General features: G+C 35.1%; 2 protein-coding genes across 2 annotated transcripts; both read right to left on the bottom strand.

Annotated features, from left to right (window-relative positions):
* Positions 1-20: 20 nt before the first annotated feature.
* On the bottom strand, positions 21-539 carry LOC122002189 (brassinosteroid-responsive RING protein 1-like). The gene has a single exon (XM_042557275.1). The coding sequence runs from the start codon at positions 537-539 to the stop codon at positions 21-23; it is 519 nt and encodes a 172-aa protein (XP_042413209.1).
* A 2230-nt stretch (positions 540-2769) lies between these two features.
* LOC122000813 (peptidyl-tRNA hydrolase 2, mitochondrial-like) lies at positions 2770-13889 on the bottom strand. The gene is made up of 7 exons (XM_042555275.1): positions 13499-13889; positions 13264-13322; positions 5033-5092; positions 4850-4919; positions 3868-3937; positions 3642-3668; positions 2770-3136 (listed from the first exon to the last, which is right to left on the bottom strand). Exons 1-7 carry the CDS (start codon positions 13778-13780, stop codon positions 3087-3089), a joined length of 618 nt encoding a protein of 205 aa, XP_042411209.1. The 5' UTR covers positions 13781-13889; the 3' UTR covers positions 2770-3086.
* Between the last annotated feature and the right edge of the window lie 14036 nt (positions 13890-27925).

Here is a 27925-nt window from a genome sequence, read left to right as displayed (position 1 = left end):
GCACGAAGCAGCAGGCGAAGCTATGACTGATGAGGATCAGCCAGGAGGACGTCATCCCCGAATAGGTATAGCAGGCGCTCGACTGCCCAGCTGGGCTGCGCCGGCGGCGGCGGCTGAACCGACGCCCCTCGCAGGTCGAGGAGCGTCGCGCGGCAGAGCGGGCAGCTGAGGCGCTCGTCGTGGTCGAGCCATCGGTCGAGGCACCGCATGTGGAACACGTGCCGGCAGCTGCGCAGCTCGCGCACGCGGTCGCGGGGCCCCACCCTGCAAAGGCACACGGCGCAAAAGCCCGCCGCTTCCTGATCGGCCACCAGTTCGCCGTAGGTGGCGACCCCAAGGGCCGTCCGCACAGCCCGGGCGGCTGCGCGGTGCCGTTCCCTGGCCTCGGTTCCTTTTCCGTCTCTCTCCGGCGAAGAAGAATTAGGCCACCAGGCGTCGTAGCAGGGGGAAAGGAACCATTTCGTTACAAGAGATAATAAGAAGACGGCATGCTTAAGGAATCGAAGCAGGACAAGACTAGCGCAGCAGTAATCCACCATGACGTTCATTTGTCTTTCTTTTTGACAGTAAATCATAAACAAAGAGAAGCAGAGAGGGAGAAGAGAAGGGGAGGAAATCAGAGAGAAGAAGGGAGTCTTTATATAGACAGATTGGGAGGACGAAATACCAGCTATGCTAAACAGAATGTCTCTGTTGCTGACTAGCTTGCTTTTTCAAAAAAATTGATATGCAACTGACGATGATGTCGACTCCATACAGGAATATGATGGTGGCTAAGTAATCAGAGTGCAAATATACATGGAAGGCGACTTTTCTTCATAGTCATGCATGACTTTGGATAGGAGGAAGTAGGGTACAGTTTGTGACAGTGAAAGGTCACCAAGCAAGTGGATCATGTAAGTTGCAAGACAAGTTCCTTTGACGGAGATTCTGAAGATGCTAGAGAAAACGTCCAACCGTTGACACGACCCTTGTGAAGTAGAATTTGATACGGGGACCAGGATCTAAGATTTTGCCGAGTCAGATTTGCATAAGAACCCAGTCAGATCCACATGTTTGTGAAGCACTGCTGAGGGGAGGGACCAGTCATCAACAGCATTAAAGAGATGACAATTGCAGATTAGGCATTTTCTTAAGACGGGAGACCAATAATGCATGATGGGCCTTCTAAGCAACTTCATTAGTAGAAAAAGATAAACCCTTTTCTGAAACGCCAACTTGTGAGAATAACCTTGCCGCCAAAGTCTCCTCTCATCAGACATTAAAATTGAAAAAAATCCTAAGATGATTCCTCCAGCGAACTATTTAAGAAGTTGGAACAATTTAGAATGAGAGAAGAAAACAAGTGCAGACTGAGGTACTCAGTTATTTACGCTATCTTGTAATTTATCTTCTTTTATATAATTTGGAGACGAAAAAAACCCACAAACCCCCCACAGACGTAGCTAAATTGATACTCGGATAATATATTTATATTACAAAAGACCGTTTAATACTGACTTTGGGATGGACAATAGAAGGATATCTGAGATGAATATTATCACCTTTACATCACACAAGAGAGTCTACAAAGACAGCAAGCAAAAACTCTACATAGGCGCAAACAAAAAAACAAATCTATTTGAGATTTGAAAGAAGATACTACTAAAGTAGCATTGCCTAGTCCCTGTACCTACTGCAAAAGCATTATAAAGTGGTGGAATTGGCTTGGCCGACTCTTTAAGAAATCAAAAAGGTGATTTTACGATGGGAAGGAATTGGCAGTGATGTTTGGAAAGGAAGGGCCACCAACAGTGAATGATGCCTCCTTTGTTGTGTTTGCTACAAAAGCAGCAGTAGAAACACAAGTTATCCAAACTGGTTATCCTATACCCTATCCTTCCCCTAACTTTGTTCCTTCAAGATAGCAAGGAGGCAAATGGACCATCACCGGTGATTGTTCAGTCACATCCCAATACTTCAGCAAACAATAAAGAGAAGGGAAAAAAAAGTTGTGCTGATAATATAATCTGCCTTTGTGCTATAGGTACAGGAGCATTGCTTTTACTTGACATTTATAAGAATTGAATCAACTAATATCAAACGTCTATGCTGTTAGGAAAAGATCTTTATCTATAAATTTATGGATTTTTCTCACGTACAAACTTGGATGACAAATTGACTTGACATGAAAAAAAAATCCCCAAAAAATAATGTTAAAGACTAGCCTGCAAACAAAATTAATAAATGTAATAAAAATATGTAAGAATGAAACTAACATCTTAAGTTGAGTTGGTTCACAGGAATTATCTATTCTATACCTTATAAATTATCACAAAATAATTCTTCTATATTTAGTCACAAAATGCACTTAGAATATGAAATTTCATTGGACTCCTATTGCCCCATGATCATTCTTAACTATTACTTTTACCATTTCAAGGAATAAATATTCCTGCTCTACACCTTTGGCCCATGATCCAGTATGTTGTGTGGTTCGAGCATGAGGAATAGGTCAAGTGGGTTAGATAGATTAGGTAGCTCAAATGGTTCAAGTGGATACAGCGGGAGGAACAGACCAAGAGGATTAGGAATAGATCGGCAAAGTACGACGAGAAAGATCAACGAATCAAGGGCATAATTGTTATACTCCTACGGTTGACGATGTATATCTTATGATGATACAGTTACAATTCAAACATCAATACATGTATCCTGACTATTCATATTAATGGTCTGTATCCTTCATAACCAAAGTAATCAGGTGCACTAAGAATGAAAAGTCCATACTTTTGGCGCATGCAAATCTTTTCAACAAAATCGGACTAATAATTCATGAAGTTTAAAAATACATAAGTAACACTGAATTACAGAATTTAAGGTTCTCAGAGTCGATTACATACTGTTCTCTAGGGCATACTATTCTTTAATAGGTAACAATCTTCAGGTTTGACTTCTCTAGATCAGAGACTATCAGATCAGATCATGACCACTGAGAATAAGCTTCTAACGACTTAGAGCTTTCAGATCATGCATGTTGGATCAGGTTGAAGAAACTTAATCATAAAAAAATAAACCGAAGATTATTCATCCAATTGTAGAAAATGTCATAAAAGCTTCAGACTTCCTGTAACATCATCAACCAGGTCGCTGGGTCCTATTCATGAAATTCAACAGATCAGAATCCATAATGGATGTTTAGGAGCAAAATAAATGAGAAAATGTCTGCACAAAGTTTATATAATTTATTGGCAAAAGTTAACCAATATAAATTGTATCCTTGCAAGGGTAGAATATTTTTTCACGTCAATTTAACTTGAAACAATAATAATAAAAATAATAGATAACAGTTTCAGAAAGAAACAGAATCTCTGAATTGAAGTGTATTCTAGATGGACACTTTAAGCTTCTCTTCCTCTGAAATCTTAGAATCTCAACCTTCCACAGATACTAAAACTGTCATTTATGTCTATTTTTACTACATGTTAAACTGTAGAGAAACAGTTTGTAATGGTACAATAGAAATATTGAATATATCGATAGAAGCAATCCTCTAATTTGTTGTCACTTTACCAAGCTCATACATTGTTAAACTAGCGAAGTTGTTAACTTCTAGAAACCAATATCATAATAGTAATTGATTACAATTCTAAGTAGCTTACCCAGAATAGCCATCACTGTCATTGAATCTGCAGGAAAATATACAGTCAGTACAATCTCTTAACTAGGCAAGTAAAACTAAAATTAGTGGAAATAACTGGCTAAAATCTATATTGGACAGTAGTAAAAACAGTTTCTGCAGTTGTTAATCTATTGTCACTTTCTAGTAGATGAAACATAAAAAGGAAATGCTTGAGGTTTCTGCAGAAAAAAATAGATTTAACACACTTGGTGCAATTTGGGTCCTCCCAGCATCAATTGTTATATGATTTGGTAGATTCAGTGACTTTGCCCTTCCCTGAAAAAAAAATGAAACACAATAAGATCAAAGGTTCAAATTATCCATTTCCAGTACTTCAGCACCACACAGCCGGTATAAATAAATGGCTAGCCAAAATAAATCATATACATCCACTTCTCTAGCATTTGATTGGAACTTTGATAAATTCAGCATATAGAGGACATAACTCAAAGATAGTTGGAGAACAGAAATAGTAAAAAATATTTCTTTCAAAATTTTACAAGAATGTTATAGTTGATGAAGAAAATCATATGTCACAGTTGCATAAGGTAGAGCAAGTAACACAGTCTCCTTCAAATATAACAACTTTCACTAATTGGACATACTGCATTATTGCTATGACAAATTTTTTTATATAAAAAACAGCAATAACAAGTTCCATTTCCTAAACACATGAGGTGAGCTCCTGAATCTTAACCCCCATTGATCTGTATCTACTAAGGTCATGAAGTTAATAACAACAGGTCATATGAAGTTTTCATCAAGTGTAACATTTTTTTTATAAACAACTACCCTCACAGTTTTTGCTCTAAAGAGTTAATTTAGTTAATCCATGAGATTTATGAATCATTACTAATTAAAGATGCAGAGGGAACAATAAAGAATTGACTGTTGTTGGTCTCTAGAGAACGATATGTATCCAAAATCAAAATATTCACTGTTTCCTTTTGCTAAAGCAATATCTATGCATTTCAAAATTGACTGTTTTTGATGTAGTAAATAGCTATGCATTTCAGCCAGTCAGACGGGGCAACATAATCCACTGGTAGACTGCTGCATGTTCTGATGACTGCTGTGTTATGAGAAGTTGTCATACCATACATCTCAGATGAAACCAAGTTCCACAAATAAAGAACAGTTCTGATAGAGAAAAAAAAGTAGCATGGTTTTTAAATCAGAGTAACATACTTGTAGCACAAGAAGATCACTCTCACTTTCAATCTTCAGCACCACCTTAACTTGTCCACAATTTTCCCATCTGTCAGCAAAAGAAGTGACAAAAAATAAACTCAGTCAAAAATCAACACAATCATTATTTTTAATTAGATACAAGGAAATCAACAATCCTTCCTGAGGATAGTGAAAGGTTACCTGCTTAGTGCTTTTGGAGCTCTAGCAAGAAGCTTTTTATACAAACCCAGAGTTGCATGGCTGGAGAGCAAGTACGTCAAAGACTGTCTCCATTTAAACTTTTACAATAATATTAGCTACTCAGTTTGTTAGACAAAATAAATGCATTTGTGCATATGTTCTGTCAAAAATTTTAAAACTGCAATTGGCCTTCAATTAAGAAAGGGTGTGAAGACTATTGTCTTATAAGTAGAATGTATAAATATGTTATCAATGGGTTGGCACTGGTGGTATTGAAACAAAAGGAACACAACTACATCTTCTGAAACAACCAGACAATGTTAGGTGTTAATAGCTTGTCCTCTCTCTAATCTAGGGTATGAGTTTTCTTTTTGTATATATATTTTTTAAATTAGAGTAATCCAGATATTCACCCTATCAAAAAAGAGAGAGAAAAAGAAGAAAAAAGTTATTGTTTTCGAACATCAATAGCATTTAACTACAAATACACAAACACATGAGTGGTAATCTAATGGAATAGTATCAGGACTAGTAGAGCCTTGTAAAGAATCAATTTGTTTTTCTCGAGGGATCAGCTTGAATGACCCAGATAAAAATGCAACAAAAATACACACAATAAGGACTTGTTGACCTACCTTCACAACTTCCACTTATTCAACATTACATGCCATAAATATAAATAAATAAATAAACTGACGGCAGGCAAATATGTACTAGGATTAAGGGGACCAATGGATAAGGAAGTTATGAAGGTTAAACTACCAATAGATTACAAATTCACAAGTAATGAAATGTTGACGGTGATTCAAGAAATAATTAAATGTACTCGTATTGCTTCTAGACAAAGTCGGCTCTAGGCCAGGGCTGCCAGGGCCAAAAAATTTTTAGGGCCCAAAAAAAATTTATATATAGGTTAAGTATAAAACAAAAAAATACAACCCCATTTCTCCCCTCTTTATTTTCCCCATACGCAGCCTTCCCGCTTCCCTTCTTTCCCCTATTTTCCAGCCACTGCCTAGTTTTTCTTCACCTTCCAGCCACCACAGCAGCCACTTTTTCCCATTTTGTGCTCTCCTTGTGTTGCTATAGGAGCCGCAGGAGTGCGTCAAAGCTAACTAAGGTTGCTAATGCTAACGAAGAAGGCAGTAGTTTTCCTCATCCTCTTCTTTTCCGATCCTCATCCTCTTCTTTTCCGCTAGTTAAGTGTAGCAAGGAGTAACTGCCTTCTTTTCTAGGACTTTATTTCTACAACTGCAGGCCTCTCCTCTTCTCTTTTGCTCCTTGTTTTCTAAGGTTTTTTTTGCCCCATAAGACCAACTCTGTGTTACCTTTCCTTATTGATTTTTTTTAGGTGTCATGGTTGAGCTCACTGGAGCTAGCTGAGGATTTCGAACAAAAACGGTAAAAAATTTCCTTCTTCCTCCTCTTCTTTTGTCAGAAAAGAAACATTTTCTCTTTATTTTCCTAATCCTAGAGATCAGCCCTTCATGAGCGCGCCTTTTTCCCCTTTGTCCAACCACAACAACAAAAGGAGTAAGTTTTCATTTATTTCAAGCTATATTAGCCTTGGATATCTCCTACGTGAGCAATTTTGTTTCATTAATCGACAAAGAGTTGATGTACTTGTGTCTTTAATTGCATGAACAAGGTCCTAAACAATTGAATTGTTGTGTTTTTTTATAAACTTGCACGATATATGTGTAAGGTCTTATATAAATGGATTTCGGATCAAAGAAAAATTTTCCATATCAGGTTTTATTGTTATTTGCTTATTGCTTATTGAATTTGTTCATAATTATCTATCATCATGAAACAACTCTCTCGATATCAAAAAGGACAAAAAAAAAAAGAGATGACCCAAAGCTTAAGAGATTCATTAAATAAATATTTTAATAAAGAATCACATGACACAATGGAAAACCTAGTTCAGATTTTAATTAATGAATCAAATGCAAATAAAAATTTTGTTGAAAACAAGAATGATGAAAATGAAAAATTTGTGAGAAACAAAAGTGATGAGAATGAGAAATTTGTAGAAAATGAGAACGAACAGAATACATATTTTAATGATTTGGATGAAATTAAAATTGACAAAACTAAAATTGACAAAACTAAAGATATTGATAATTGTTGTAATGATGCGCATACAAATGAATATCAATGTTCGATAGATATGATTTGAACATATTTGATCCAAGAGTTTGGGATAATCTTGATATAAAAATGAGAGATTTAGCGAAAGAGGTCCTAAGAAGATATTCTAAAATTTCCTTTAGATAAAGAATCTTGACATTTTTCTCATACTTACTATGTTCGAATGTTACCAAATGGTGAGACTCGTAATCGAAAATGGTTAGTGTACTCGAAGGAGTCAGACAAAGTATTTTGTATTTGTTGTAAGTTGTTTAAAGTAATACACACCAAAAGAAATTTAGCAAGAGAATGAGTTAATGACTGGAAGCATTATGTGACAAGTTTAAACAACATGAAAATTGTGTTGACACCTCACTAGAGAGTTTTTTTTAACTGCAAATGAGACTAAAGAAAACACTGACAATTAATAAGGAAATGCAAGAACAAATTAAAAAGGGCACAAAACATTGGAAACACATTATGCTAAGAATAGTTGTTGTTGTTAAATGTCTTGCGGTACATAATTTAGCATTTCGTGGTACACAAGACAAAATTTATGAAGATGGTAATGGTAATTTTTTGCATCTAGTTGAAATGATTACAGATTTTGATCCAATAATGCAAGAGCATTTTCTAGAAGTACCCCGAGGTAGTTTTGATGTGGTCAACCAAGTTTAGTTAGGTCCTGTTGTGTTTTAACCCTTGTGTCTAAGTGTGCAGGAACTTAGGAGCACAGGAAGTCGAGCGAAAGACGTAACTAGCGAGAAGGATGGCACGGGAGAGAGCCGACGGGCTCGGTGCATTCGAGGGACAAGATGCTACGGAAGAGTATACCGATGGACGAGAAGGACGTGCGCGACGTTCGAGAGACAAGAAGCCGGGGAGGAAGCCTGCTCGAGGGGAAGGCCGGAAGATAGGTCCGGATGAGCCCAATTCTGGATGGACGAAATCACCCGAGCGATCGGAACAGCGGAATAGCCAAGGATTGGGCACCTTCAACCACCCATGGAAGGCGCCTTCAACCCTTTGAAGGCACCTTAGACTCCGCAAAATGTAACCGTTAGCGAAAATAAAATCTTATCTTCGCTTTCCTCGTTGGAGGCGTCTTCCAGCCTCGAATAAAATTTTCTAGGGGCTATAAAAGACCCCTAGACCTAGGAAATATTTAACAACTCAAGTATTCATTTCCTAATAATTTTCTAAGCATTCAACGAGTGTGAGAGGCTTCTCCGCTTTCACCGAAGGAAATCTTTAGTGCTTTCTTTTACTTTGGATTAACAATCACCTAGATTGTAACAAAGTAACTTTCTTAGCTTATTTATTTTGTTAGTTGTTTAATTTCTTTGAATTAATTGTGCAACTAATCTTATTTGAAAGGATAGAGAAAGGTCCATTTTTAATTTACAGGCAATTCACCCCCTCTTGTCGGCTCACTGCTCCAACAAATGGTATCAAAGCCAGAACGCCTTAGAAGGACTAACCGCCGACTGAAGCACCGAGACGATGGCCAAACCGAGCATCTATCCACCGAAGTTCGAGGGAGAATTCGCGACCTGGAAGAAACGTATGGAGGTATTCTTTAAATTGCTTTTAATTATTAAATATGATTTTGTAGCTCCCAAAGACCCACAAAAAATTGAAAAAGAAGAATACCAATGAACTAAGAAAGAGCAAACGGACTTCATAGCAAATGGACGAGCCAAATTCCATCTGCTGAGCGTGCTGCCTCTGCAAGAAGTTAGTAAAATCGGCGCCTACGAATCAGTAAAGGAACTTTGGGAGAAGTTCCTGAAGCTGCACGAAGATACGTCCGAAGCCAAGCTCACAAAACAGGATCTACTCCGGAGCCAACTGATCAACCTCCAGCTGAAAGAAGGATAATCAGTAGCACAACTGCACGCTAAACTGAAAGAGTTGATCACCAGGCTCACGAATCTTGGAGAAAAGGTAACAAACCGAGATTTCCTAAGGTGCACATTAAATGCTTTTCCAAGGACACTCGAATGGTCCTCAATCGTCGACTCCTATTATATTTCTAAAGATCTAAAGGTAAGTGCATTAGAAAGTTTATTTTCCACTTTGGAACTTCACGAATCTAGATGTGCAGAACTACAGAATATCACCCTGAAGGCAAAAACGAACGATCCAGACTCCGAAGTTTCAATTGATAAAGACAAAGTGACCCTAATGATAAAAAAATTTAGTAGATTTATTAAATCTAATAAATTTAATAAGCCGATGGCGCAAAGTACTTTCGGAGCAAGAGGAAGGTAAGATGCTACAACTACCAAAGAGCAGGGCACATTAAGAACGACTGCCCCGAATTGAAGAAGAAGGAGAAGGACAAGGGCAAAAAACTAACAAGATCAAAGCATAAAAATTTGAAGGTCATATGGGATGAATCGTCGTCCTCCGAGTCCGAGATCAAAGCTTACGCTGGACTAGCTCTAATGGCAAGCCACCAAGGAGAAGCTGAAAATAGCTCAGAGGTGAACATCGATGAATGGGGAGGATCATCAGAGGAAAGCTGCGATGAAGGGAGAGCATCAAAACACGAGGTAAATGAGGTACGTGCGCTATCTCCCAAGTAATCTTTTAAATTTATCAAAATGTTTTCCAAAAATGTGCAAATTAGAAAAAGAAAATATGGACTTGAAAAGACAATTAGCCAATGCATGTCCACTAAAATTGTTTGATAATTTAAAATTAGAAAACAAAAAATTGAAAACACAAATAGAGAAATTGAAAGATTACCATGCATGTTCTAACTACATTCAACCAAAGTTTAGAAATCATGGTAGAATCAACTGGTACATTAGACATCACTAAGGATGAATTAGAAAAATTCCAAAAAATTATGTACCTCCCAAACTTTTAGTAAATCCAGTAAACAGGAACCTATATTGGATTCAAAATCTTTTTTAGATTAAAATCCATTTTTTTATTTGGATAGAAATTGTCTCAATTAGATTTTTTTTTATATTTCGAGTTGTAAATTTTTCTATACTATCTGATGATTTAATCTACAAATAGAGATTTTTTCAAATTTTGTTTATTGTTGAGTTATTTTTTAAAATTTAAATGTATTTTGAAAATCTTATTTTTCTGTGACAAAAGATAATATTCTCTATCCTTACAAATATTTTTAATTTGTTTAAAAAAATGTCTGAATTATTACGAATTATTTTCAAAAATTAGTACTGCAATAATTTATTTCTTTTAGAATACAAAGTATTTCTTTGTGTAAATTTTTCTAACAGTTTATTTTATTTTTCCTCAATTTTTTTTTATGTGATCAAAGGTGGAGAAATAAGTACAAGTTAAGGGGGAGTTAGAATTTAGAATTTTTACTCATTTTGCACGCAAATTTTTACTTATTGTTATCACTTTTATTTTATTGCATTTTTAACCCTAACTTGAACTTGGATTTATACACATAAAAAATGAGGAGATTGTAAGTATCAACCAAGTTCAGTAAGGTCCTGTTGTGTTTTAACTCTTGTATCTAAGTATATAGGAACTTAGAGCACAGGAAGTCGAGCGAAAGACGCAATTAGCGAGAAAGATAGCACGAGAGAGAGACAACGGGCTCGGTGCATCCGAGGACGAAATGCTGCGGAATAGTATATCTGTGGACGAGAAGGACATGTATAACGTTCGAAGGACGAGAAGCCGAAGAGGAAGCCTGCTCGAGAAGAAAACTGGAAGATGGATCCGGGTGAGCACAATTCCGGATGGACAAAATCACCCAGACGATCGGAGTAGCGGAAGAGCCAACGAGGAGCTGCGGAGCTGCGGAGCTGCTAGAGGCACCCTCAATGTGGTTAGAGGCGCCTCCGTGCCTTTCTATGGGAAGGCGCCTTCAACAAGGTTGAAAGCGCCTTAGACTGAGCAAAATGTAACTGTTAGCGAAGATAAAACCTTATCTTCGCTTGCCTCGTTGGAGGCGCCTTCCAGCCTCGGATAAGATTTTCCAGGAGTTATAAAAAGACCCTTGTACCTAAAAAATATTCAACAACTCAAGTATTCATTTCCTAGCAATTTTTTGAGCATTCAACGAGTGTAAGAGGCTTGTTCGCCTTCATCGAAGGAAATCTTTAGTGTTTTCTTTTGTCTTGGATTAATAACCACCTAGGTCGTAACCAAGTAACTTTCTTAGCCTCTTTATTTATTAGTTGTTTAATTGCTTCGAATTAATTGTGCTACTAATCTTGTTTGAAAGGATAGAGAAAGGACAATTTTTAATTTACAGCCAATTCCCCCCCCCCCCCCCCCCCTCCTCGCCGGCCCTGCTGCTCCAACATTTTCAACTCATTCAAGATAAAAAGATTCATTATCATTATCTTAGTCATAAAATTCAAAACGAGTTAATATCTATTCTAGCCTCCAAAGTCAAGAATGTAATAATTAAAAAAGTAAAAGAGGCAAAATATTTTTCAGTAATTATTGATTGTACACCGGATGCATGTAACAAAGAACAAATGACTCTCACATTAAGATGTGTAGATGTTCAAATACTTCAATTAAAAATAGAAGAGCACTTTGTAGAATTTTTAAATGAAGAAGATATAACTAGTTTAGCTCTTTTCAATGAATTGCAAATTGTTTTACAATTTTTAGAACTTGATATTGATAATGTGAGAGGGGTAAGGTTATGATAATGGATCTAATATAAAAGGCAAAAATCAAAGTGTGCAAAGGAGATTGCTTGATATTAATCCTAGAGCATTTTACATGTCATGCGGTTCTCATTCTCTTAACTTAGTTGTTTGTAACATGACAGATTCTTGTACTAAAGCAAGATCATTTTTTGGAGCATGTTAATTCAACAAAAAGATGGAATGTTTTGCTTGAATATATTGATGGATTAACTTTAAAATCATTGTCAACTACAAGATGGAAAAGTCATATTGAAACAGTCAAAGCAATACCATCTCAAGCTTTCCAAATCAGAGAAGCTTTGTTCAAAATAGTAGAAATAAGTGAAGACAACAAATTAAATAGAGATGCTGAAAATTTTGCGTATGGTGAACTTTCAAGTTTTGAATTTATATTAAACCTTGTTATTCGGCATGTTATTTTGCATAAAATTAACTTAGCAAAAAAATTTCAGTGAGGATATGCGCCTTGATGTTGCTGTAAAATAATTTTCTGGTCTTGTTTCCTTTTTTGAAAAAATATAGAGTAAATGATTTTGCTTCTGCTATGGTTGATGCAAAAAATAACATCTGATATGGAAATTGAGCATGTATTTCCTACAAAACATAAAATTTGTAGAAAGAGTCATTTTGATGAGATTGCTAACACTGAAAGGGAAAATCAATCACTAGAATAATCTTTTCAAATAGATTATTTTATCTTAGCGTCGATATTAATCTTGGGTAATTGAATAGTAAGTTTGAACAGTTGCAATAGTTTGAATCTATATTTGGGTTCTTGTATAATGTTGCAAAATTAGTTTCATTGGATGATGATAAATTGATGAGTTCTCGTGTGAATCTTGAAAATACTTTAAGACATGGTGGCACTTCTGATATTGATGCAAAACATATGTTTTCAGAACTATAAGTTTTGCAAGTAATGTTACCAAGTGAATTTTATGAAACAAATAAAAAATGGTCTTTCATTCAAATATTAGAGTTTTAAAAAACAATAGATATGTTTCCAAATGTGATGATTGCTTATAGGATATTATTTAACAATAACCGTGACAGTGGCATCTACCGAAAAATGATTTTCAAAATTAAAATTAATAAAATCTTATTTACAGACCACAACTCAAGATAGGTTAAATGGATTAGCAATTTTATGCATTGAAAAGAATATTTTGAAAAACATTGAATATGATGCTATTATTGATGATTTTACCTTTAAAAGTGCATCACGAAGGCACTTTAAATGAGTTACCGCTGTGTTTTTTTTTTTTTTTTTTGTAGATGTATATATTCTATGATGGATGATGTAAAAGTTCCTTTTTGGAAGAAGCAGTGTTCGGAAGATAAAATTGGGGCATAATTTATAGTTTCACCGGGGCCTTTAAACAACAAGGACAGGCTCTGACTGCAGAACCTCTTTGTCACTAAGCATTATTAACATACCTGCACTGGGCAGCAATCTTGCCTTTTCCCATCTTCAAGTCATTTCTAACAACCAAAACCTGCACAGTCGGGTAACAAACTACTATAGCATATGAATTTGCTAATAAAAGCAACTTGTTTAGATTAAAACGGGAAAACAGTGCTAGAATGACGGCAGAATAACACATCTTGCTAAATCAGGTATCGTGCCATGAGGTAAAAAAAACAAAACAGTAAAAACAATCCCACAAGTTACCATTTTGAAGTCTTCAATGATTTCAGCAAGGTTTTCAATCTCGAGGGTCGGCTTCTTCACCGTGACCCTGTTCAAATTCCTCGGATCGTTGGGAGCTTCGTCGACCGCCCTCTTCCTGTTCGTTAAGTCTTTGGTCCAAATATACAAAAACGGGAAGAAGCCCTTGGTCTCCCTTTGGGCGAGGAGGAACCCCAAGGCAAAGCATCCGGCGCCTATCAGGAGTGCGTTGAAGACACTAAATAGAGATATGGATATGCCCGTCATGAACGCCGGCACTGCCATAGACGAGTCAGCTGGCTCGTATCCGATATCGGCCGCGGTGGTGAGGAGGCAGAGAGGAAGGAGGGCCGGCGGAGCGCAGTGAGGATCTTAAAAGTTTTTGACTCGGAAGTCGGAACCACTGAATTTTCGGGGCGGGTTTGGATAAATATTTGGATCCGAAACGATATCCGAGGCGGACGGATTATATGGACCCAATTTATTTATATATATATATATATATATATAAACTTTCGGATAATCCGGATAAATTATCTAGATTCGATGTTATCAAACTTAATTAATTATTTTTTTAAACCGATTGAATTAAAATTTTATTAACTTATTTAAAAACGGGTCAAAGCGAGCCAACCCACTTGAGCCCATGACCCGTGTGGGTCAACCTGAACAATCGTTGAGGTCCTTTGACGCTTTTCTCATGTTTATCAGAGCTAAGAGTACACTTGTTATTCTTTTACAATGTAGTTATACAATTAAGATTACTAGATTAGTTTATAATGATATATAAGCTTTCTTAATTTGTGTTTTTCTAAGTAATAGATGTTAAATTCATTTTGTTTCATAAATATTTTTTTTTAACTCTACGAGTAACTTATAAGTCAACTCAAACCATTGCAAATTATTTTTATTTTATTTTATTTTATTATGAACCTAATTAATTCTTAATCCGTCTTAAATTAGGTTGGATTATGAATTTTTCAATCTCTCGAGATGATGGATTAACATGCTTCGTTCCATCAAATGGCTAATCTATCATACATCGACTCATCATCTGTCATTCACTTCATTTTTAAGCTATCGAGATGATGGATTAGCAGTGAGAAGGTGACCATTAAGCTATGTTTAATTTAGGCAATGACACTTCATTTTTGCTGCCGATGGTTTGGTCCAACGCGAAGCGGCAGCGGGACTCGGGCTAGTGCGCGCTAAATCTGTCATTCTCTCCACTGTTATTAAATATTTAGCCTCCTGTTCATAAATATGCTTAAAAATATGTATAAAAGATTCAGCATTTTAAATTAAATTAGTTTCTCAATTAATTTTTAACTAAAAGTATCACTACGGTAACAGGTCTCTTTTCCGTTCACTTGAACTTCTCTTCTAGAATGTGAAATTGATTTTCCACCTAATCAAATTTAAGCATCATGAGATATAACACAGATTAGAACTTGAGTCAACTCACCAGTATAACTCCTCCAACACCCAAATTAGTAATCGATCGGAGATCAAAGAAGAAAGAAAACAACTAAAGAAAAAGATGAAAAAGACAGATAATGAGAAGGAGTCATCCCCACTTGCAAGAAAAAGAGACCAATGATAATTTTCTGTATTAAATGACTTGATGTCTTTTGTTTCAATCTCTCGTTCAATAAATAGATGAATTATCACAACTAAGGACTAATTTATAGGACCGATTCCTCTCCATTTACATGTATATGTATTAATTATAATGAATTTATCTCTATTTACAACCTTTCACAGTAATTAGGAAAATATAAAATAAATAAGCGGTATAAAATAAATATTTATTATATATGGCAACATGCCTCCTCAAATTGATATCGGTGGATTAAGAATCATCAATTTGCCAACAAAAAATTAATGACGTTGTCGGGTTAGAGACTTGGTAAACACATCAGCAATCTCTGCAACAGTGGAAACATGCGGAAGAGAAATGACATCAGTGTCTACTATATCTCGAATATAGTGACAATTCACTTCAATATGTTTGGTGCGCACTTGATAAACCGGATTAGTAGCAATTTGAATAGTGCTTGTATTATCAGCATGGAGATGAGCGGGTTCAAACTAAGAAAATCTAATCTCAAATAATAATCCCTGAATCCAAGTGATTTCAGAGCATGCAGTAGACATAATATGATACTCTAATTCAGTGGAAGATTTGGAAACCCGATCTTATTTCTTACTCTTCTACGATACCAAAGAACCTCCAACAAACATACATCATCGTGTGACAGAGCAACAAGTATTTGGATAATTAGTTCAATCAGCATCAATAAAAGCACTAAGCCTCATAGAAGATCCCGTAGGAAAGAGTATACCATGATGTGAAGTACCATGAGCATATCTTATAATGCGATGAACTACAGTCAAATGAAGATGCATGTTGAGGAGAGTGCATAAATTGACTAATTAAAAGCCTAATGAAATGATTGAAATATGATATTTATTTCTGTATTTCTTATTGTAGATAATCATGTCGTCTAATATGTCGAATACTCTATCTCTGTGATCTGTCCTTGATGAGAACAAATTCAATGGAGCTAATTTCCCAAACTGATATAGAAACTTGAGAATTATCCTCAAGTAAGAAAGAAAATTGTACGTCTTAGAACAAGTTATTCCTAACCCACCAGCCCCTACTGCTACTCGTGTTGATAAGGATACTTATAAGAAGCATCAAGATGATGCATTAGATGTATCATACCTTATGCTTGCAATCATGAACTCTGAGCCTTAGAAGCAACATGAGAACATGGATGCTCATGGTATAATTGAACATCTTAGACAACTATATCAAGTGCAGGCAAGACACGAGAAATTTAAAATATCTAAGGCTTTATTTTAATGCAACATCCATGAAGGAAGTCCCGAAGGAACTTATATACTTAAAATGATTGGGTATGTTGAGAACCTTAAAAGATTGGGATTCCTTTGAGCAAAGAAATGACCACTGACCTTGTTCTACAGTCGTTACTTGAGAGTTATAGTCAATTTGTCATGAACTACAATATGAATGAAATTGACAAATCATTACCTGAGATGTTAAATATATTGAAAATTGCTGAACTCAACTTTAAGAAGGCAAAGTCTAGTATCATCCTGATGGTGAAAAAGGGCAAAGGTCAATGGAAGTCCAAAGGTAAGGGTAAGACTCATGCCAAAGGCAAGGCCAAGTTTCATGCATTAAAACCTAAAGATGGGGTGACTAAGAAAGGAACCTGCTTCCACTATGGTGAGATCGGACACTTGAAGAGGAATTGTAAGTTGTACCTAGAGGAAGTTAAAAGGAAGATAAGTGAGACTTCTGCCTCAAATACATATGCTATCGAAGTCAATATATCTATTTCTTCTTCATCGGTATTGGATAGCGGCTGTGTATCTCACATTTGTACTAATATGCAGGGCCTAAGAAAGACTAGATCATTGATAAAGGGTGAAGTGGACCTACGAGTAGGCAATGGTACAAGAGTTTCTGCTATAGTTGTAGGAACATATTCCTTATCTTTGTCCACTAGACTTATTTTAGAACTTGAGGAGTGTTATTATATGTCTGCTTTAACTAAGAATATTATCTCTATTTCTTGTTTGCACAAAAAAGACTTTTCAGTTATAATAAAGGATAAATGTTATTCTATTTATTTAAATGACATATTCTATTGTAGTGCACTTCTTATGAATGACTTTATGCTCTAGACTTTGAAAACTCAATCTATAATATAATTACCAGATGATTCAACTCTAATGATTTGAACCAGACATATATCTAGCATTGTTGCTTGAGTCACATAAATGAGAGCCGCATATCACAACTATATAAAGATGGACTTTTGGACTCATTTGATTTTGAATCATATGAGGTATGTGAATCTTGTCTACTAGGCAAGATGACAAAGACTCCTTTTAGTAGACACAACGAAAGAGCTAATAATTTGTTAGGATTCATATATACTGATGTTTGTGCCCCTTTCAATATAACAGCTAGATGAGACTATCAATACTTTATTACTTTTACTAATGATTTGAGTAGATATGGCTATATATATCTCATGAAACACAAGTCTGAATCATTTGAAAAGTTTAAAGAATTCAAGAATGAAACATAAAACTAACTTGGCAAAAGTATCAAGATACTTCAATTAGATCGAGGTGGGGAATATCTTAGCCAAGAGTTTTGTGACCATCTCGTTGAGTTTATAATCATATCTCAACTCACTCCACCTAAAACACCATAGTGGAATGGTGTATTTGAAAGAAGAAATCGTGTTTTTATTAGATATGGTATGATCAATGATGAGTTATACAGATCTTCTTGCTTCCTTCTGGGGATATGTTCTAGAGACGACTACCATGTTCTGTCTAAGGCAGTTATAAAGACACTATATACAATATAGATTGGGAAGAGTCCTATGATATCTTTTATAAAGATTTGGGATTGTGAGGCTTATGTTCGATGCCCCATCTTAGAGAGACTATGACCTAAATTTGATAAGTGATATTTTGTAGAATATCCCAAGGAAACAAAGGGATATTACTTTTATAATCCCATATAAGACAAAGTGTTTATTGTAAAAAATGATATTTTTCTATAAAGAGAATTCATTTATAGAAGAACTAGTGAAAGTAAAGTCGATCTTGAAGAAATTTGAGATACACAAACTAGCACTGAGACCTTGATAGAAATTGAACAAGAATCACAAAGTCTTGTAAATCACGAATCTGTTACACCGCAAGAAGTTGTGGAGTAGCAATCTATTCGAATAGAGCAAGTTCTACGCAGTAGAAGCTGTGATGAGCCTAGATTATAAGAAAATGGCTAGAGGTGATAAGGTCCGAAATAGAATCCATGCACACTAACCAAGTATGAACTTTGGTTGGTCCACCTGAAGAGATAAACCCATTGGTTGTAAGTGGGTTTTTAAGAGAAAGACTGACTTGGATGATCTTATGCAGGTATAAAGGGTGATTAGTAGATAAAGGATTCAAACAGATTTATGGTATAGACTATGATAAAACTTTTTCACCAGTTACAATGCTTAAGTCTATTTAGATCATACTTGCTATTGTAGCTTACCATGATTATGAGATCTGATAGATGGATGTTAAAACTACATTTCTGAATGGAAATCTATTTGAGGATGTGCACATGACACAATCTAAGGGTTTTATAGATCCAAAGAATGCTAGAAAGAATGTAAGTTGCAAAGGTTCATTTATGGTTTAAAGCAAGCTTCTAGAAGTTGGAATCTTTGATTCAATGATGCAATCAAAACATTTGGTTTCATAAAGAACGAAGATGAACCTGGTGTCTACAAAAGCTTTAGTGGGAACACAATCATCTTTTTATCTTGTATACAGATGACATATTTTTTATTGGAAATAATATCCCTACATTACAGTCTATGAAGATTTGGCTTGAGAATTGTTTCTCAATGAAAGACTTAAGTGGATCAACCTATATTTTAGGCATCAAGATCTCTAGAGATAGATCTAAGAGATTTCTTGGCCTAAGTTAGAGTACATATATTGACAAGGTGCTTAATCATTTTGACATGCAAAATTCTAAGAAGGGATTTCTACCGATGTCACATGGTGTGAGTCTTTTGAAGACTCAATGCCCCTCTTCTAGGGAAGAGAGAGACCGCATGAATCATATTCTTTATGCATCTACTATAGGATCTATCATGTACATTATGCTTTATACTCACTCTGATGTCTCGTATGCATTAAGTATAATGAGCAGATACCAGTCAGTTATAGGTGAAAGTCATTGGGTAGCAGTTAAGATTATTATTAAGTACTTGAGAAGAATGAAATAATATTTCTTAATATTTGAATGTGATGAGGAGCTTACTGTAAAGGGTTACAGCAATACAAGTTTCCAAACTGATAAGGATGATTCCAAATCGCAGTTAGGGTATGTATTTTACTTAAATGGTGGTGCTAGATATTAGATACTATAGTGGTTCCATCTCATTCAAGAGACTATCGATAAAGGAGATGTGAGACTATGCAGAGTATTGACCGATGCTAACATTGTAGATCCTTTGACCAAGGCTTTTGTATATAGGAAGTGTTAGTGCGGTTTGCACTAACGGTCTAACTCGGATTTTGATGAATGACAAGAAAGTTAAGTTAGGTTCTGTTGTGATCTTACCACATGATTAAGTGTGCAATACGGAGTTTAGATAGGTCGATGGGCCGACCGGATATCTGGCAGGAAATTCAGCTAGGTCAACGGGTTGATCGGATAGTTGGTACGAAGTTCGAATAGATCGACGGGCTCACCGGATATCTGGCAAGAAATTCAGCTAAGTTGACGGGTCGACTGGATAGCTGATACGAAGACCAGATATGTCAACGGGCTGACCGATTATCTGGCAAAAAGTTAAGTTAGGTCAACGGGCCGACCGGATAGCTGACATGAAGTCCAGACAGGTCGACGGGCTGATCGAATCTCTGGCGAACTAGTAAGTTAAGGTAAGTCATTGGAGGAGAGTGACCAAGTGAGGATGTGTCCTGGTTAGAGGGGCAGTAGGCGTCGGTCTAATTTAGGTCAATTTGGGATCCCTAAATTGAGATCTTGACTAGTTCCTGGTCCCGGGAGGACAGAAACTAATTTATACTACTCATTATTATTGTGCTAACATTTTTCTTGCAGGTTATTATTTTATTTATTGGACTAATATGGTTTTGCAGGACAAAGAAGCAAAATTATCTTCAGATGAACAGTGTCCAAAGGTGTCTTCAAGCTTGATGGAAGATACCTTTGTACTATTCATAGAAGACGCCTTCTATGGCTATAGAAGGCGCCTTCTGCAGGATAAATTTTTGCCAAAGTCATGGATAAGTACCGGGCTGATCAGGATTGAAGTTGCCTCCTTGGAGAAGCCTTTGATGGCTATGGAAGGCACCTTCCATGTCTTTTATAAGGTTGTCTCGAGAAGGCATTGGACAAAACACATATACGAGCTATTGCGCGTTCATTTGAAGTTCCAATTTCTCCGGGCTCCTGCTACGACTCTGTTGCAAAGCTGCTGCGCCCACAACTACTCCGAAGACTTCTGATCGTGGCCGACAAACCGACATAGACACGAGCGCTCCCACTTTAATCTTTAAGTGCTGGTAATTTTCTTTTGTAATTAATTACTACAAAAGGACAAGTGCAGTGTATTGCACTTGTTCAACCTTCTTATACTCGGTTCTCTTTTTTGAAGGTACTAGAAAAGATATTTAGTGGATTACCCGTCGATAGGTCCGCGGGACCTGGGTCTTGAAGTAGGAGTCACCGAAGGCTCCGAACCAAGTAAACCGCTCTTGTCTTCTGGTGTGGTTTTCATTTTAATTTTCTGCTGCATACTCTACTCTATTTTTAAAACCAAAAAGAAAAAGTTTGAAAACCACGTGATTCCCCCCCCCCCCCCCCCCATTTGGTGCAACCACCAATCAAGCCAGGGGAAAAAACGTTTTTAGTTTTTTCTTGTTTTATTTGAATTGGTAAAATTTACCTATTCAGATAAATTTTTTTTCGACCATTCGATTTTAACTCGAAGTTGGTGCAACACTGTTCGAGTCCCTCCACATTTTTTTATATAATCTCAAACTCTACTAATCCAAGACCAAGTCTTGGCACCTCCTTTTTTTAGTTTTTTATCTACAGTATTCAAATGGCACAACTTGAAGGGTACATCACCGTACGCCCCCCACTCTTCAACGGGAATGATTTCTCATACTGGAAGAAGCGGATAGAGGTCTACCTAAAAACAGACTACGACTAATGATTCAGCATCATCAAAGGGTACAAGGCTCTAGTCGACCACAACACCGGAATTCCAATGGATCCGAAAAATTGGAATCCGGAAATGAAGAAAAAAACCCAAATTGATTTCAAGGCCCTCAACACAATCCAGTGTAGGCTAACAAAAGAAGAGTTGAACCGCATCGACCCACACGAAAACACAAAAGAACTTTGGGATAAACTCATAGAACTGCATAAGGGAACCAACGACATGAAGGTAACATAGAGAGATTTATTTAAATAAATTATTTAATGTCAACATCCAGGAAGGTGAGACTGCCAGTTAACTGCAAGTGAGGATAAAGGACATCCTCAACGGACTCCACAATCAGCCACTAATTAGAGAACCGGGATATGATAAGGTATATCTTAAACGCATTTCCTCGAAATGCACTGTGGCATCCATCGTGGATGCCTATAAGATTTCGAGGAATTTTTTAAAGTTAAAACTAGATGAATTATTCTATGAGCTAGAACTGCACAATCAGACTAATGGCAAATCTAAGAAAGGTCTTGCTCTTATTACAGGGTCATCAAAAGATAAGTCCAAATCCAAGCCATAACCTGAAGTTGAGTATGACCCAGACTCAGATGATGAAGGACACCTAGTGAACTTGGTAAGAAAAATATTCACTAGGAGAAAAAAGAACTTCACCAGCAAGGACTTGCAGAAGATCAACTCCACCTCTAACTCTAACAACAAAAATGTGACATACTTCGAATGCAACAAAAAGAGGCACTACAAGACCGACTGTCCAAATTTGAAGAAAAAGAAGGCCCTCAAAGTGATGTGGGACGAATCATCCAGAGATGAGTCAAACGACGAAGAACCAAAGCACTCCAACTACCTCGCACTGATGGCGTACGAACCAGAATCGAAAAGTGAATCAGAAGATGGGACTGAACCCGAGTTGAGCCATAAGTCTGCACTCGTTTCTAAAGGTTCCACTAAGGTATATTTTAGTTTAAATAAAAAGTTTTTCAAAATTATTGTATGTTCAAATAAGAAAGTAACTAACTCTAAAAATTACATAAATGAACTAACAGAAGAAAATAACAAACTTAATAAACAATTAAAATCAAGTTCAACAACTGAACCAATTCAAGCTAAAATTTCAATTCAAGTTACAAAACTTGAGGAGGATAATCTCAGACTGAAAAATTAAATAATTGAATTAAAAGAATTACTATAAAAATTCACAACTAGATCCAAGTATCTTGACATGATACTTAGGTTACAAAGAGTTGTGTACAACAAGTCCAGACTTGGATACAAGTCCAGCTCACCAACAAATCCTTTATATCATTAGTTAAACAAAATAAGACCCAAACTAAAGCTTGGGTTCCAAAAGTGTGTTTAACCACGCAAGTAGGAATCAACCAATATTATATACCTAAAAATGAGATCCAATACATAAAATCAAATCCAAGTAAAATATTAAATTTAAACCAAAATAAATCTGTAAAACTAAATTCTAACATTAAAAACAAAATAAAATCAAACAAATTTAATTACTATCAAGTCCACTATAATTACAAAAGTAATCGACACAAATTCAAAACTTGAAAAATCAAGCTCAATAATTTAGGGGAGGCTCCAAATTAGTTGGTACCTCCAAAATAATTGTAGTGTCTGAAACCACTTAATTAATTAATGGGATTTATTGGATTAAATTATAATTTAATTAGAATTCGGATTTATCTAATTAAGGAGATTTATTGGATTAATTGTAATTTAATTTGATTTTGAAGTTATTTAATTAAGGATATTTATTTGAGTAATTAAAATTTAATTAGAATTCATATTTTATTAAGAATTATAAATTTAAATAGATGAGTTAGTTAGGATTAATCAAGTTAACCTTTAATTATAGAATTTGGATTAATCAAATTAAGAAAATAATAGGATATATTAAATATAATATAGAATATATAATTAAACAAGAATAAAAAAAATACAAGACTAAAATTTTATGTAGCGTGTATGGTATATAGAAAGAAAATATAAATAATATATATAATATAAACCCTATAATTTAAATAAGAATATATATATATATATATATATATATATATATATATATATATATATATTTATATATAAATTAAAAGATTAATATATTATGTAGGTAACGTGTAACAAATATAGTGTAAATAATGATTAAGAAATTTTAATCATATAATATATGAATTATATATCGATATTATATATATGGATATCCATATAAAATTATATTAAATTGACGACTTAATTTTTATATAAAAATCTATATAACCATGGATATATCTAGGAAATATAAAGTATATAGTATAAATAATAGAAATAGAAAAATTATAAGATATATATAGGAGATTTTAATTGAAGATATGGATATATCTTCAACGTGAAATTATATATATATATATATATATATGTGTGTGTGTGTGTGTGTGGATATGTATAGGAGATTTGATTTAATATCAAATTAATGACTAATATAAATAATATTATATATATATATATATATATATATATATATATAATATAATATAATATAAATTTAATGAAACATGTATATTTAGAAAACTATAATATTTAATTATTATGTATGCGTTATATATATATATATATATATATATATATATATATATATATATATATATATATATTGCCATGTATATGTGATATATACATGGATGTTTATATATATGAAATTAGTATATGGAAATATATAATTTAATTCAAAAATCAAATTAATGACTTAGTATTAAGAAACTATAATATGAATTAAATATATTACCATATATATGTGCTATATATATATGGATATATGTAAATATGAAATTAGTATATGGATATAAATATGTATAAAATTAATGCAATTAATGACTTAGCATATAAGAAGGAAGACAAGGTCCTAAGCTTTCACTTCTATTTAAACCTTACTCTCAAAAGCTTCACCTTGGATGTTGCCACCGACCCTAAGAAGGTTTCCTACCCCCTTTTTGTTTCTCCACCAGTGCTAGAGCTTCAACGGAAGACAAGGATTTAGGAGCTAAATACTTAAAGACATGTTCCCTAACTTGTAATGCTTTAGTTAGTTTCTATGGTTGGTGAACTTCGGGTAACATAGGTTGAGGTATGATGCTCTAGTTTAAGTTCTCTTCTTAAGTTTTAAAGGTTTGCGTAGATGGAGTATTTCAGATCTCTTGAGGAGGGTAGTTCCTTCACTAAATTGTAATGGTTGCCTATCATATTCTCACTTTAGGAAGGTTGTGCATGTTCCCTACTTTGTTAATGCTTTAGTTGGTTTCTATAGTTTGGGAATTTCGAGGAGCATAGTTGGTGTTCTTGGTTGTTTTGGGGAGCATGATACTCACGCTTTAGGTTCTCTTCTTGTGCTCCAAATTGTTGTATGGACGATAAGTTTTGGATTTATTTTGGGATGGTGTCCTTGCTCTACAATTTTGTGAACGTTCCTCACCCTTTCATTGTAGGAACACTTCCGTATAAGATGTGAAATTAATGTTTAAGCATAGGGATCAATCCAAGTAATTGCATCTCACAACCCACCTGGTTTTAATATAATATAGGGATGAGTTGATTCCTGCATGTTTAATTAGTGGTTAGGAGAAAATTGGGTGCTTTGATTTACTACGCTTTATCATGTTATTGGAAAACCCTAGGCATGCGTAGCTTCAAGTCCGTAGCTTTATTGTGATAATGATAAAATATATGTATGAGTAGTTTCAGATTCATTGCTTGATTATGCTAGTGGGGAAAAAAATATGTATGGATGGCTCAGGTTATAGACTTTGATGGGTTAGTTATGCTCCTTGGGAATGTATGTAAGTGTGTTTGGATTTCAATATGATTATAATGCTCTACCGTAATACATGCATGGTCATAATTTAATGTGTAATATGCTCCATGGATTTTGTGCAAGTATGAGTGTTATGAACACAAAAACAATCATGGTTCGGATCTTTATGGATTAGGATGCTATGAAATTAATCCTTGGTTTTATTAATTGTGTAGTATAGGTTAGGTTCAGTTTTTATGGTTTAATATGTTACAAAATCTGCCACGACTTTGATGACTTAGCATGCTAATTTAATTCCATTTTATGGTTTAAAATGCTATGAAGTCTGTCGTGTTGTTGATAACTTAGTATGTTAGATTAGTTCGTTATTTAGGGACATACATGTAAGGATTTTATGATAATTAATGATTATGCATGTTATGAATTTTACGATAAATAATTGTGCATGTTATGAATTTTATTATGGGTTGAGTTATGAACTGAGGATCTAAGCTCAGGGAGCTCACTAAATCTACGTGGTCGACTATGATCGGTGTCCTTAGCTCGGTAGCTCACCAAATCTATGTGGCTAAGTGTGATCGGTGTCCTTAGTCCGGGAGCTTGCCAATCTTATGTGGTAGAATGTGACCAGTGTCCTTAGCCGGGGAGCTCACCAAATCTACGTGGTCGAGTGTGACCGGTGTCCTTAGCCCGAGAGCTCACCAAATCTATGTGCCGAGTGTGACCGGTGCCCTTAACCCGGGAGCTCGCCAATCTTATGTGATAGAGTGTGACCGGTGTCCTTAGCCCGGGAGCTCACCAAACTATGTAGTTGAGTGTGACCGGTGCCCTTAGCCCTTAGCCCGGGAGCTCACCAAACTATGTAGTTGAGTGTGACCGGTGCCCTTAGCCCGGGAGCTCACTAACTCTATGTGATTATGTTTATCTTCATACTTAGCTTATGTACACGATGATGCTTATGACTATGCCCACCCTTAGTATATACATTTATGTCATGCACGTATGCTTATGCCTATGTTTATATACATACTCATGAGTATGTCTATCTCATGCTTAATTATTTAAATGCTTATACTTATGTTTCTGTTCATCTATAGTATGTACGTTTATGACAGCAAGTATACTTATGTCTATGTTTATATACATGCTTATGAGTATGTCTATCTCATGCTTAGTTATTTAAATGCTTATACTTATGCTTCTGTTCATCTATAATATGTACGTTTATGCTAGCTAGAATGCTTATGTCTATGCTTATTTACATGCTTATGCTTAAGTTTTTATTCATCTATAGTATATACGTTTATGTCATATAAGTATGCTTATGCCTATGTTTAATCGCATGCTCATGATTATGTCCATTACATGCTTAGTTATTTACATGCTTATGCTTAAGTTTTGTTCATCTATAGTATATGTGTTTATGTCATGTGCTTATGTTTATGTTTATTCGCATGCTCATGATTATGTCTATTACATGCTTAGTTATTTACATGCTTATGCGTATGCGTATGTTTGTATGCCTATGCCAACGCTGTGTTCATGCCCATAATATGTCAGTAAGTAAGACCTAAGTTACCTTTGATGTAGTTTCCCCTGGTACGCTAGATTATAGATCTAGACGCTAACTAATGCATAACATTGTTTTGAACATGCTGAGTCTCTCGACTCACAGTTTATATCTCTTTTTTTTTCAGACAATGAGATGAATAGGATAGGAGGCATTAACTAGTGAGCCAGCTCAGAACAAGGGCAGTACAACTCGAAGGCCTTCTAGATTAATTCCGCATGTAGTTATGTTTTCTTTCGAATCGTCAATGTAATTTTATTTGAAGTAAGGAATCATTATGGAAGTATGAGAAGTGACGCCGCAGGTTATGCATTATATATATGTTTTTTAAAAAAAAACTTGGGTCGTTATAATAATAACTTACCCGGCAGGGTAATTAGGACTAGCTAAAATAAGGACAACAATTTAACTTGACAAAAGTACTGGTGAAGTTTTGGATGATAGTAGGTTAGGGAAACTGTTTTATGCATATCTAGGAAGATATGACTTCGACCTGGTGCATTTGGCTTAGTGGAACTAACTGAAACTACCCTTTAAGGATCCTAATTAGTTAGATTAAAATTTTGTACTAAGTTCAGTGGATAGGACTATTTGAAAAACCTCGACGACATGGTTACTCTAATGTTGTCCAAGTGACTCACCATAGCCCAGAAGCTTATATAAAGAACGTTTATTTGTTGAACCCAAAGCTAAACCTGAATCTAACACAAAGTTAGACCAAACACTGAAATAAAACTTAACTCATCTCACAAAATTATAGGATTCCCTAATTAAAAACGTAGATCGGGTGAGGGTGAGATAACTAAGGAACTTAAAATTTAAATTTAAATTTAAAATTAAACTTAAACTTAAAATTAAACTTAAAAATTAAAAATTTAACTTAAAATTTAAAAATAAAATTTAACTTAAAAAATTAAAAATTTAACTTAAAATTTAAAAATAAAAATTTAACTTAAAATTTTAAATTAAAAATCAACTTAAAATTCAACATCTAGCGAGGTTGCGATGATGCGACACTCCCACTCTTTCTTTTTGTATGCTCTTTGTCACCGTTTAGATATAGACATTGCACTACATGTGTTTCATAATCTCATACATGCATTCAGTCTCATCACTAGGCATCAGGTTCGTCATATGCCCTATTGTCACATCTTGACATACATATTTTCGACCATAGGAGTAGATATGACCCAGGGTACGTCTAGCTCTCTTAGTGTATATGACGAATTTGGTCA

This window comes from Zingiber officinale, chromosome 7A (genome assembly GCF_018446385.1).
Source record: "Zingiber officinale cultivar Zhangliang chromosome 7A, Zo_v1.1, whole genome shotgun sequence".
NCBI lineage: Eukaryota > Viridiplantae > Streptophyta > Magnoliopsida > Zingiberales > Zingiberaceae > Zingiber > Zingiber officinale.
This window is presented reverse-complemented; position numbering and strand designations above follow the sequence as displayed.

What these genes read in the sequence shown, in the direction of transcription:
- LOC122000813 (XM_042555275.1), bottom strand. Translation starts at nt 13,780, where the DNA reads ATGGCAGTGCCGGCGTTCATGACGGGCATATCCATATCTCTATTTAGT. An exon ending in GCTCCAAAAGCACTAAGCAG is followed by an intron (nt 4,920 to 5,032) that starts GTAACCTTTCAC and finishes TTTTGCTGACAG; the next exon opens with ATGGGAAAATTGTGGACAAG. An exon ending in GACAGTGATGGCTATTCTGG is followed by an intron (nt 3,137 to 3,641) that starts GTAAGCTACTTA and finishes TTTCATGAATAG; the next exon opens with GACCCAGCGACCTGGTTGAT.
- LOC122002189 (XM_042557275.1), bottom strand. Translation starts at nt 539, where the DNA reads ATGGTGGATTACTGCTGCGCTAGTCTTGTCCTGCTTCGATTCCTTAAG.